Source organism: Musca domestica, unplaced genomic scaffold (assembly GCF_030504385.1).
Source record: "Musca domestica strain aabys unplaced genomic scaffold, Musca_domestica.polishedcontigs.V.1.1 13, whole genome shotgun sequence".
Taxonomy (NCBI): domain Eukaryota; kingdom Metazoa; phylum Arthropoda; class Insecta; order Diptera; family Muscidae; genus Musca; species Musca domestica.
Genome location: NW_026712172.1, coordinates 8,232,029 through 8,243,786, shown reverse-complemented (window position 1 = coordinate 8,243,786; position 11,758 = coordinate 8,232,029). Strand labels below are relative to the sequence as shown.

Here is an 11,758-nt window from a genome sequence, read left to right as displayed (position 1 = left end):
CATCGGGCGAACGACGTCAACACGTCATCGGCGTTATTAATGAGAGATGAATGAAGTGAAGATATCAATGCAAGGTGATTTACATATGAACCAATTTTAGAGAAAATTTGAATAACGGTCATTAAAGCGCCTGTCTTGAATTGGGGAAATAAATTAATACGAAACATCAAGGCATAAATGGAAATACATAATGCCAAATGTCAGTAGACAGGGTAAGATGAAATAAGTGCAACCAACTTCAAACCATGGTACAATAAATAGGTAAGGTAGAGCTACCACCTGATTGCAATTTTTCTCTGAGTGTGCCCGACTCTTCCAATTTTATGTATGTATTTATTGTTTTGAAAAATAAAAACAAAATATTTTTAAAATCAATGATTGGAAAAAACGTAGATTGTGGTGCGCGCTTTGAAGATATTTACCAGTTGAAATAAATCGTCCACAACTTCGAAGTGAACCAACACGTTTGAAATAATCGACACGAAAAAATTATTAAAACAACTACAGAGACACCTACATTTAATCACGACATTTACTGTATTTCTATTAAAACAAAGATGTCACTATGTAACTTATGAAAGTTATATGGTCACATATCCTTAAATTCATACAGTGACATCTATATTACATAATTATTATATACATAATTATCAACTATAGTTGGCGCTATAAAATAAATTTATAAAATAACCCTTAGCAAACAGGTGGCGTAAGTAGTCGTATTTTGTCGGTGTATAGGGATGTTGCGTATAAACGAATATATGTGAAGTACGAAAACATCTGATTACAAGGATATTGTCAAAGAATACACATTTTTTACATGCCTATGTATTGTGTAGAATCATGACGGAATTAATCGTGTAGTCTGATTTGCCAAATCGGTAATGGCAACCTTATTTCATATAGGAACTCATGCTACAATAAGGAGCATGGTAGAATCAAGAAGGTAAAGTCATGCAATCATATGTTTACAATTTTTTTTTTTTAAATTATTCATTCGACAACAACTCATTGTCAAAATTTGTATTTATAAATCCATTGTCCATACACAAATCAGAGAAGGGAACCTGTTTTTATGTAGTGAAATGTGACAAGGTGAATTACAGAAAATGCATAGATGGGAATGCATTTTTTAAATGACTTCACCTTCTTAATTTTACCATGATAAGTTGTTTTAATTTATTCAATATTTTTCCTCATTGATTTTAAACAGTTAAACAGTGCGAAAAATGACTAAAATGCCTGGATTTTCTTTCATAGATATGATCTAAACAGTTCTATCTTTCAATTCTTTGGCAAAACTGGCGAATAGCTTTAATGCGCGTCTTCCAATTTACGCGTCTTCCAATCAATGATTTTGGAAATATTCTGTTTTTATTTTTCAAAACAATAAATACATACAAATAATTGGCAGAAGTCGGGCACACTTAGAAAAAAAATGTAATCAGCTGGTAGCTCTACCTTACCTTTTTATTGTACCATGATTGGAACTTATAATAATTTGTAAATGTATTCCTTTGCTACTTACACAAGACGAGTGTAAACTTGAAAAAAAACCGTCCTACATTTTATCAAAATCAAATAATACAGATAGGAGCATCACAGCTGCTGGCAAAATTAACTGTTAGACCATTTTTGGAATCCACAATTTTGAATGAAAAACTTTTTAAATTTGTTTATATTTTTGTAAAAGACGTATCATAACAATGACGTGATAGTATAAAAAACATTTAAAAATAAGGTTGTTTATGCGGATTTTTTTAATTTTTTTGACGTTTCAATGTTCACAATTGTTTATGCATATATCTGTATTCTTCTACCATGGATTGAATCATGGTACAACTATCAAGGTAATAATACAATATTGCAATTTTCTTATGCGATGTCCATTAATAGTCAAATTTAAATTTGGTAGTTCTTCCTGTAATATGAGCGTGCTGCTGGCAAAAAAATAGAAATAACCAAATATTTGGTAATTTTTACTCCTTTTAGAGGATATAAAAGTCAAGGAAAAATATTAGCCTCATGAGTCATGTAAGATTGGGTTATGGAATGGTTGAATTTTGCTTCAATGTAAAATTTTACGGCAGCTAGGACAAGTATAAAGATCGACAATATAGTGGCTTATATTGCGAAAATGTTGGTAGAAGACTATCAACACGAATTTCAGTCGAATTGGACTTCATTTCATTGCATTAAATTATCAGCGCGAAATTTCGTTTTATTTCAGAATTCAGTTATTGTGTAGATTTTGCCAACATTTTTCAACTGGTTATTCGGTTATTTGGTTCGAGAACTACAACTAAAGGTGAGAATTCATAAAACGCTTTTTTGACTGGCTTTAGTCATCGTTTCAATTAGTTTCCATGAATTTCAAATCATAAACAAATTGGTAATGGCAGAAAAATACAGGTAGATGTATCAACGCTTGGGAGCATTGATATATCAACAAAATTTAAATTTCTTTCCAAATATAAGTACATTTTTATATGTTTTCTTATACGACGTCATTCGGAGGTTGTTAGAATATGCCTTTTTAAACATTTTTACCAATTTAAATAATTTTTCATTTAACATTTTCAATTCCAGAATTGGTTTGACAGTTCATTGTCCCAGCAGCTGCGTCGATGCGTCTGCCTATATTCTTCTACCATGGTATACAGGATGAGATGAAAAAACTGCTACCAATTTCAGACTGCTATCACTCGTCCGACAGCTGTTAAAATTATTCCAGTGACAGCTCATAATATTGTTTACAAGCGTACAAAAGCATTTTGGTGAGAATTCTCAGGAAAAAAAGTTATTCGTGATGGAATTCAAGCGAGATAGTGTGATTTATTTTTGGCTGGAAAACCACAAGTGGCTATCGTTAGAGCACTCCAGCATTGTGAATAAATCTTTTGTGTCTCGTACCATCACTCCGTAACCGTAACCGTTACCGTAATACTGCTAGCGTCAAGGAAGTGCACGGAAGAAAACATCAACATCAGCAGAAATGGTTCGAAAAGTAAAGGAGCGACTTGATCGAAACTCGCGTCGCAGTGGCTGAAAAATGGCTCGTGAGCCGAACATATCGCAACATTCCATTCGGCAAATATTAAAAAATGAGCTCGGGGTAAAGCCATTGAAATTCCAAAAAGTGCAAGAACTTACACCGCAACAGAAAGAAAATAGACTAAAAAGACCTAAAGAGTTGCTTCGCTTGTCCAAAAGTGGTGAATTGTCAAATTTGGTTTTCTCCGATGAGAAACCATTCGCTGTCCAGCAGTTTGGAAACAAAATGATCGTGTTTACTTGCCAAAGAGGTCAGCTGAATATGTGCACCTTCGAATGGCCACCAGAACTCAAGCACAGACGATGCTCGCTCTCCGCTCGTATTAATCAACCGTGGCATCATAATAAATGCCGAATATTATCGCGATATTCTGGAGGGTGTATTAAAGCCTTGGGCACGCACACATTTTGGCCGCAGACCTTGGACATTCCAACAGGACTCAGCTCCATCACACTCAGCACGCGCCACCCAAGAATGGTTACAAAATAAGGTTCCTCGCAAGGTTGGCACTAAAAAATACCAAAGTGTCGATCATCTCAAGCGGGAATGGACCAAAATAATGCAGATCAACATTCGGGCAGCGTGTGACGGTGTCATTGGTTGTTTAAAGGTCATAATTCATACCAAAGGTAACCAATTCGAACAGGTCTAAACTTATTCTAAAATTTTATGCTATTTTCCACATTTTTTGCTTTCATTCAACAAAATAAAAAAAAAAATGTAAAATGTCAAAGGTTATGGCGTTTGGCTGAGGGAAAAAACGGAGAGAAAAAAAACAAAATCCCTCAGACTAATTGCTTAGAATTCGGAACTACGGCGGTCGACAAGTAGTAAAAAATAAATTCATATTTTCTGTATTAATGGGCAACAACCTTTGTAATTTTGGGATAAAACAATATTATCCTTCTATCTTGGATTCAATTTCGTGGAATTATCCCAAATTTTCATTCATGTTTCGTGGAACAGAGCAACAATACGGCACTAGTATAGAGTTGCTTATTCCCAGTTCCTTTGAAGTTAAACTACATTTCCCTTTGTTCCATTAGCATAACCTAATTTCAAATGGGGATATCCGTCTTTAATTTGACTAGACAAATTCCGATACATAGAAAACACGATTTCTTCTCTGGTTTATGATTATGTGATTTATTTATGTTGCCAAAGTTTAATTAAAAACAAGAATGGAAACATATGATTAAACAAGGCTACCTTCATAATTCTACATTGTCACAGCATTTCGTTTTTATTTTTTTTTTTGAAATCTTTTTTATTTTGTATTTACAAATATGATAATATACTTTTTTCGTAATGGAACGAAGCTAATATATTTGGTAATTTGACAAACGATTTCCGTTGATATTAAAGGAATACCTTGCATCTATTTCCATTTTCTGCTTTGTTTAAAGTTTTATTTTGTATTGCTTTCTTCCTTTATTCGTAACATGATTGCGAGTTGCTCCATTTCCTACATTCATAACAAACAACACATGTATTTTTATTTGCGGTTTGACGACGGTGAAGGAACAACGGCTTCACGTGTAAGGCAATTTCGTAATTTTTAGAGGAGGTTGTGTGGGCCATTTTCAAGAAAAAAGTATTTACGAATGTTGCTCACCGCTTTACGAAACGCAATACGTGGCAAAAGCAAAGAGCATCTCAAGGAATTACTCATAAACTCAAAGGGAGGAGGTGCTACAGCCGGCAAAGCAATGAGTGCGACAGAAAATCAGCAGCAGCAGCAACTGGTAAAGAACAAAACACAGAAGGGTGATAAGCCCATAGTTTTGCGGAAAGAGCGTCAACAACAGGCAGCCAAAAAGAAAGCTGTTCCATATATACCAGGCACAGTGACACTGCAAATTTTGGGAGGCGGCTCCAATGGTTCGCCGGCTTCAGTTTATTTGTTTACCGATCAATCGCGTTATCTGTTCAACTGTGGTGAGGGCACCCAGCGTTTGGCCCATGAGCACAAGACTAAATTAGCTCGTCTGGAACAGATTTTTGTTACACGCAACACATGGCCCACGATTGGGGGTATACCTGGCTTGGCCTTGACTGTTCAGGATGCGGGGGTGAAGGAACTGTCTTTACATGGTCCACCATACATTGATAGCATTTTGATGTCTATGAAGAAGTTTGTGGTACTCAAGAGTTTACAGGTGAGTGAGTGAGTGTAGAACACATATCTTGAAAGATTAATTATTTTGTTTCCTCTTCAGTTGAAGACTGTCGACTGCACGTTGTCGCAAGATTTCGAGGATTCTGTAATGAATGTAAAATGTTTGCCACTGTATAGCACAAAGGCAAATGACACCAATAGCCAAGAATCGGTGGTAATTTCCTATGTATGCACATTGAAGCCACGTCCTGGTCCACTTAATCTGGAAAAATGTGTAGAACATGGTGTGCCACCTGGACCCCTGTTGGGTCTTTTGAAAAATGGCATTGATGTAACATTGGAAAATGGCACCGTGGTCAAATCTGCCGATGTCAGCGAACCAAATGAAAATCCATTGTCATTTATCTTCCTCGATATACCGTCAGTGGAGTTTTTGGATAATTTGGAAAAACATCACGAATTGCTTGTCAATACCCGCATCAATCCAGACAAAACACCAGAATTGGCCTTAATGGTGCATTTTGCCCCAGCAGAGGTGCTGAGCAATAATGTCTACAAAACATTTTTGGAAAAATTTGCACCATCAACCCAACATATTTTCTTGAATGCCGCACAAAATACTTTTTCGGGATATATCGCTGCTCATCGCATACAATATCAGCTGAATCAATTGAATCCCAAAGTTTTTCCAATTTTGGCAGAGGCAACAAATCTTTTGGGCGGTTTGAGCAGCAAAATGAAAAAAACCAAATTGGATGATGAGGATGCAGTCAATGAAATGGAACCCGTTTCTAGACACTCAGAATCATCGGGATTTGAACAAAGACTAAATGATTTGAGCACAATGAGTGTTTATCATTTGAGGCCAAGAAAGGGTGAGTGTGATATTTGATGCTGCAAGTGGAGAGAGTGGTAGTCATAATCTTGATATGATTTAAGGTCTAGTTAGGGCTTTTGCAGAAATGTATCCAAGAAGAATTCTCATAATCTAGAATATATTCTATATCGAACAGATTCCATTGATAGTTAGGCATTAAGTTTAAAATTTTTGCTCGGAATGTTCTCCATCGTTATGGTCTAGTTATTGGAAATGGAAACTTACTTTTAAGACCTCTTTATCTAATTAAATGTCTACATTGTTCGATTGTCCCTTCACACAATCTACATTACCTTTGACATTGAGTTTGTCATTGTCCTCTACAGATCAATCATGTACTACTGGATGGTTGCAAAGACAACTTATGAACGCGAAGCTTCGTTACAGTATGTTTGAGTTCCCAGAGTTCTAGAGGACGATGGGGCATATTCATGAGGCATATTATAGGTGTCCACTTTTTAAAATATTTATGGATGAAGTCATAATCGATTTTCTTTCGCCAGAGAAGTCAACATATATATAATTTGGACATAGCCAGCGTAGTTATGGTTAGGCTCAGCAGGTTTCTTCAGATCGGCTCTTTGGGTAGCAATCTGTAGCTATTTTGAGTGCAGTATTTAAAATTGTTGATAGCTTCACACATGATTTTATACCTAGAGGAAGAATGACTTCGTTTTTTTTTCCATGCACTGTTGCTGTTAACGACATGTGATGACGATTCTGGCACAACTGAGAATGACATCTGATGACTGTTGAAATAAAACTAAAATAGTAAGATAGAGAGTTCTTCCCTTTGGGATACTATTCGTTCTTCTTGTTGGGGAGATCTATTTAAACATACCTCGAGCCATGCAGTTAGTCCATCAGGAATCTAAACATCCACTAGGGAGTGAAAATTTTACTTTACAGTCCTTCAGTGATTTTGACGTTTTTTTTTTTGTAAAAATCTCATATATACAGGGTGAGACGAAAAAAACTGCAAACAACTTCAGACTGATGTCATTTCTAAGCCACTCGTCCAACAGCTGTTAAAATTATTCCAGTGACAGGTCATTATATTGTTTACAAGCGTACAAAAGCATTTGTGTCTCTTCTGTGTCTCGAACCATCGCTCGTTACCCTGATACTGGTAGCGTAGGAAGTGGACTGAAGAAAACAGCAATATCAGCAGAAATGGTTCGAAAAGTAAAGAAGCGACTTGATCGAAAACCTCGTCGCAGTTGCAGAAATGGGGCTCGTGAACTGAACATATCGCAACATTCCATTCGGCAAATATTGAAAAATGAGCTCCGGGTAAAGCAATTGAAATTCCAAAAAGTGCAAGAACTTACACCGCAAAAGAAAGAAAATAGACTCAAATGTGCCAAAGAATTGCTTCGCTTGGCCGAAAGTGGTGATCCAGCAGCGCCGGCCATGGTTGTTGTTGTTGTAGCAGCTCATACATCCGTATTCGTTCGGTTTCCATTTTCTGACTCAGTTCAATCAGGTTCTGACTCTAAGTCCAGTCTCAAAAAGGATGCAACCTGTATGGGTTGTGTCCATAACGAGACTGGAGTTAGGTGAGTAGGCTTGGCTGGGCAGCGAAATAGGTGCAGCGTGTCATGTGGGCCTGTGCCACATGCTGGGCAGATGTTCTGCACGTCGCCGTTAATCCGGGCCCAGTAGGAATTTAGGCGGCTACACCATCCGGATCGTAATTGAGCCAAGACTACTCGGGTTTGTCGGGGCAGGTCTCGTTCTTCAGCTGCGACGCCCAGTATTCACTCTATATCCTTCAATGGCTTCTGAAACCGCATTAGAGTGAATACTATTCAGTCCCGCTTGATAGGCCTGTAGATCTAGAGGCTCTCTGTTATACCTCTGTACCTCTCTCTCTAGATCATGAAGGTCTTTCCTAACGTGCCTGGGTTTAGGTTGCCTATCCACAAGATAATGATTTGGATGGCTTTGTCAATAACACGCAAGCAGGTATTGCATTGACAGCATTTTGTTATACTGTCGCACCGGTAAGACCTTCGCCTCCTCATGTAGGTGATGATGTGTGCCGCCATAACAGCCGATGGTCGCTCTCCGTTCGGATTAATCGACCGTGGCATCAGAATAAATGCCGAATATTAACGAAAATATTCTGAAGGGTGTATTAAAGCCTTGGGCACCCAAACATTTTGACCGCAGACCTTGAACATTCCAACAGGACTCAGAACCATCGCACTCAGCACGCGTCACACAAGAATGGTTACAAAATGAGGTTCCTCGCTTCATTTCCAGCGCACAATGGCCACCAAAATCTCCGGATACTAATCCGTTGGAGTATTTTGGCAAGGTTGGGACTAAAAAATGACAAAGTGTCGATCACGTCAAGCAAGCGCTTCGCAGGGAATGTTCCAAAATACCGCAGAGCAACATTTGTGCAGTGTGTGACAGTTTCATTGGTCGTTTGAAGGCCATAATTCGTGCCAAATGTGACCAATTCGAACAAATCTAAACTTATTCTAAAATTTGATGTTATTTCGATACGTTTTGCTTTCATTCAATAGAATTAAAAAAAACAAGTAAAAAAAACATTAAGTTCGGCCGGGCCAAACTTTTAATACCCTCCACCTTAGGGTAAAATAAACATTAGAAGAAATGTGGCAAAAACCATTAAAATGCCGATTATGGGGAGGTACCGTAATATGGGGGCTACACCAAAACGTGGACCTATAATTACAATGTTTCGCCACACGAACTAGGACCCATTATGGCCCACAAATACCAATTTTTAGACAAATCAGTGAAAAAATGTGGCAAAAACCATCAAAATACCGAATATCGGGAGGTACCTTTATATGGGGGCTATATCAAATAATGGACCCATCCATGCAATGTTTTGCTACCGAAGCTGGAACCAATTATGACCAACAAATACCAAATTTCAGACAAATCCGTGAAAAAAATGTGGCAAAAATCATCAAATTACCGAATATCGGGAGGTCCCGTTATATAGGGGCTATACCAAAACGTGGACCTATAATTACAATGTTTCGCCACACGAACTAGGACCCATTATGACCCACAAATACCAATTTTTAGGCAAATCAGTGAAAAAATGTGGCAAAAACCATCAAAATACCGAATATCTTGAGGTACCGTTATATGAGGGCTATACCAAATCATGGACCCATACATGCAATGTTTCGCCACCGGAGCTGGAACCCATTATGACCAACAAATACCGATTTTCAGACAAATCCGTGAAAAAATGTTGCAAAAATCATCAAATTACCGAATATCTGGAGGTACCGTTATATGGGGGCTATACCAAATTTTGGACCCATACATGCAATGTTTTGCCACACGCTCAGGGACCTGCTATGACCTACAAATACCAATTTTAAGACAAATCCGTGAAAAAACGTGGCATAAATCATCAAAATACCGAATATCGGGAGGTACCGTTATATGGGGACTATACCAGAACGTGGACCGATATATCTCATTTTCAATACCAACCATCCTAGACACAATGCAAATAGCTCTGCTAAATTTTGGAGCTCTACGTCAAATAATGTGGGCTGTATCGTGATTTCAACAGACAGACAGACAGACAGACGGACAGACAGACGGACAGACAGACAGACAGACGGACATCGTTAAATCGACTTAGAATTTTATGCTGATTATGAATATATATACTTTATGGGGTCTAAGACGAATATTTAAGGATGTTACAAACGGAATGACAAAGTTAATATACCCTCCTTTCCAAGGTGGAGGGTATAAAAATTAGAAATTATGGCGTTTGTCTTTGTTGCAGTTTTTTATCTCATCCTGTATTTCTGGTTCGTCTTGGATGCTTCAGAGTTTACGTTTGATGTTTCTCTTCTAGTTTTTTTTTAATCCCACCTTTTTTACTAATATATACCTCTCTTCTTTCAGGTTTGGATCGCACATCTGAAGCCAAGTTGCAGCCTAGCGAGTATATAAATGAAACTCAAATTTTACCCGATTTCCCAAGTATGTTGGAAAAACTCAAAGCTGATTTAAACACCACTTCCCCCTCTGCAATCCCAAGTGCTAAATATCCCATTATAACATTCCTTGGAACTGGTTCTTGTATACCCAATAAGACACGGAATGTTAGTTCAATACTGGTACAATCCCAAGAAAATGGCTATGTTTTGTTGGACTGTGGTGAAGGTACTCTCGGCCAAATAGAGCGTATGTTTGGCATGACCAAGGCCAAGGATGTGATTAGAAATTTAAAAATTATCTATGTCTCACATTTACATGCCGATCATCACATTGGCCTAATTGGTTTGCTCACGGAGAGAATCAAGTTGTCAGCTGAGGCGAAAGTAGATTTAAAGAAAGTCTTGGTTATGGCACCAAAACAAATTGAACCCTGGTTAAATTTCTATCAAAATTGCATTCACAATATAAAAGATTCGTATGAATTGATTGGTAATGCCGATATGCTAGACGAACCTATAAATCTGAAAGAAAGTCATCAAGATTTGGGCATTGATGCCATACAAACCTGTATGGTAAAACATTGTCCACATTCATTTGGTGTTAAGCTAAGTATTAGTCCAGTTGAGGGTGGGCAAGAAGAACCCATAACTGTGACCTATAGCGGTGACTCAATGCCTTGCAAGGATCTTGTGGATTTGGGCCTTAATTCTACGATACTTATACACGAAGCCACCATGGAAGATGATTTGGCTGATGAGGCAAAATTGAAAATGCATAGCACAATCTCGCAGGCCATACAACAGGGCCAGGCCATGAATGCAAAGCATATTATTCTTACACATTTCTCTCAACGTTATGCCAAACTACCACGTCTCTCCATGAATGAAGATAATACCTGTTCAATGTCGAATGTTTCCATAGCCTTTGATAATATGCAAATCTCTTTGGACGACTTGCACAATTTCCATTTAATGTATCCTGTAATGCGTTCATTGTTTGCCGAACACGCCGAAGAGTTGGAACAGAAAGCCTTGAAGCGAGAACTGAAATTGGAAAGAAAACGTAAATTAATGAGTACATAATAAGATTGTTAAAAAGGGTTTTTGTCCCGGAATGCTTGTTAGCTTAATTCATTTTTTTTTTGTACGGAATTGTTATAGATTCGCCGCATTATGTTTTACTTGATTGACTATAAGACTATGTGAAAAACCAATCATGCAAGTATGGTATATTTTTTAATAAAGGAAACTTTGCGAAAAAAGTTTAAAACGAATTGAGTATTAGTTTCCATTTTTATATTCGATAAAAATTAAAAAATATGAGATTATGAGTAGACCACAAGTAAAATATGATGATTATTTGTAACCAGGCTATTACTGAACATACATATATTTTGGAATTAAGCTGTCTAACCAATTCCATGGACACAAAAAAATCAAATAAATCTAACCAGACTAGTTGTACCTTTCCTTAGCTCTCATAAAATATTAAATTCACAATTTATTATCTCTTCCAATCCATCGTAATAGTTTCGTACATAATTAATAACAATATTTCATAACTTTGATATTGAATTTATCAAAGAAACCAAAAAACACGATTTTAATTAAAGCCATATAAAATGCTACACTTAAAAATAGAACAATGTTAACAAAAAGATCTATAAACAATTTATCTGCATGTAATATAAATTAATATGTAAAACTAAAAGTGCAAAAAATCATAGAAAAAAGTTCACAGCCAGGTCGGCGCA

At 37.1% G+C, this 11,758-nt stretch overlaps 1 protein-coding gene across 1 annotated transcript; it reads left to right on the top strand.

Annotated features, from left to right (window-relative positions):
* Positions 1-4,465: 4,465 nt before the first annotated feature.
* LOC101887951 (ribonuclease Z, mitochondrial) lies at positions 4,466-11,274 on the top strand. Its single transcript, XM_005180427.4, has 3 exons — positions 4,466-5,214; positions 5,275-6,049; positions 9,970-11,274. Exons 1-3 carry the CDS (start codon positions 4,660-4,662, stop codon positions 11,085-11,087), a joined length of 2,448 nt encoding a protein of 815 aa, XP_005180484.1. The 5' UTR covers positions 4,466-4,659; the 3' UTR covers positions 11,088-11,274.
* Positions 11,275-11,758: the final 484 nt, after the last annotated feature.

Excerpts from the sequence above, each read along its gene's own strand:
- LOC101887951 (XM_005180427.4), top strand. The coding sequence starts at position 4,660 with ATGTTGCTCACCGCTTTACGAAACGCAATACGTGGCAAAAGCAAAGAG. Across the intron at positions 5,215-5,274 it reads TGGTACTCAAGAGTTTACAG|TTGAAGACTGTCGACTGCAC; the intron begins GTGAGTGAGTGA and ends TTTCCTCTTCAG. Across the intron at positions 6,050-9,969 it reads TCATTTGAGGCCAAGAAAGG|GTTTGGATCGCACATCTGAA; the intron begins GTGAGTGTGATA and ends CTCTTCTTTCAG.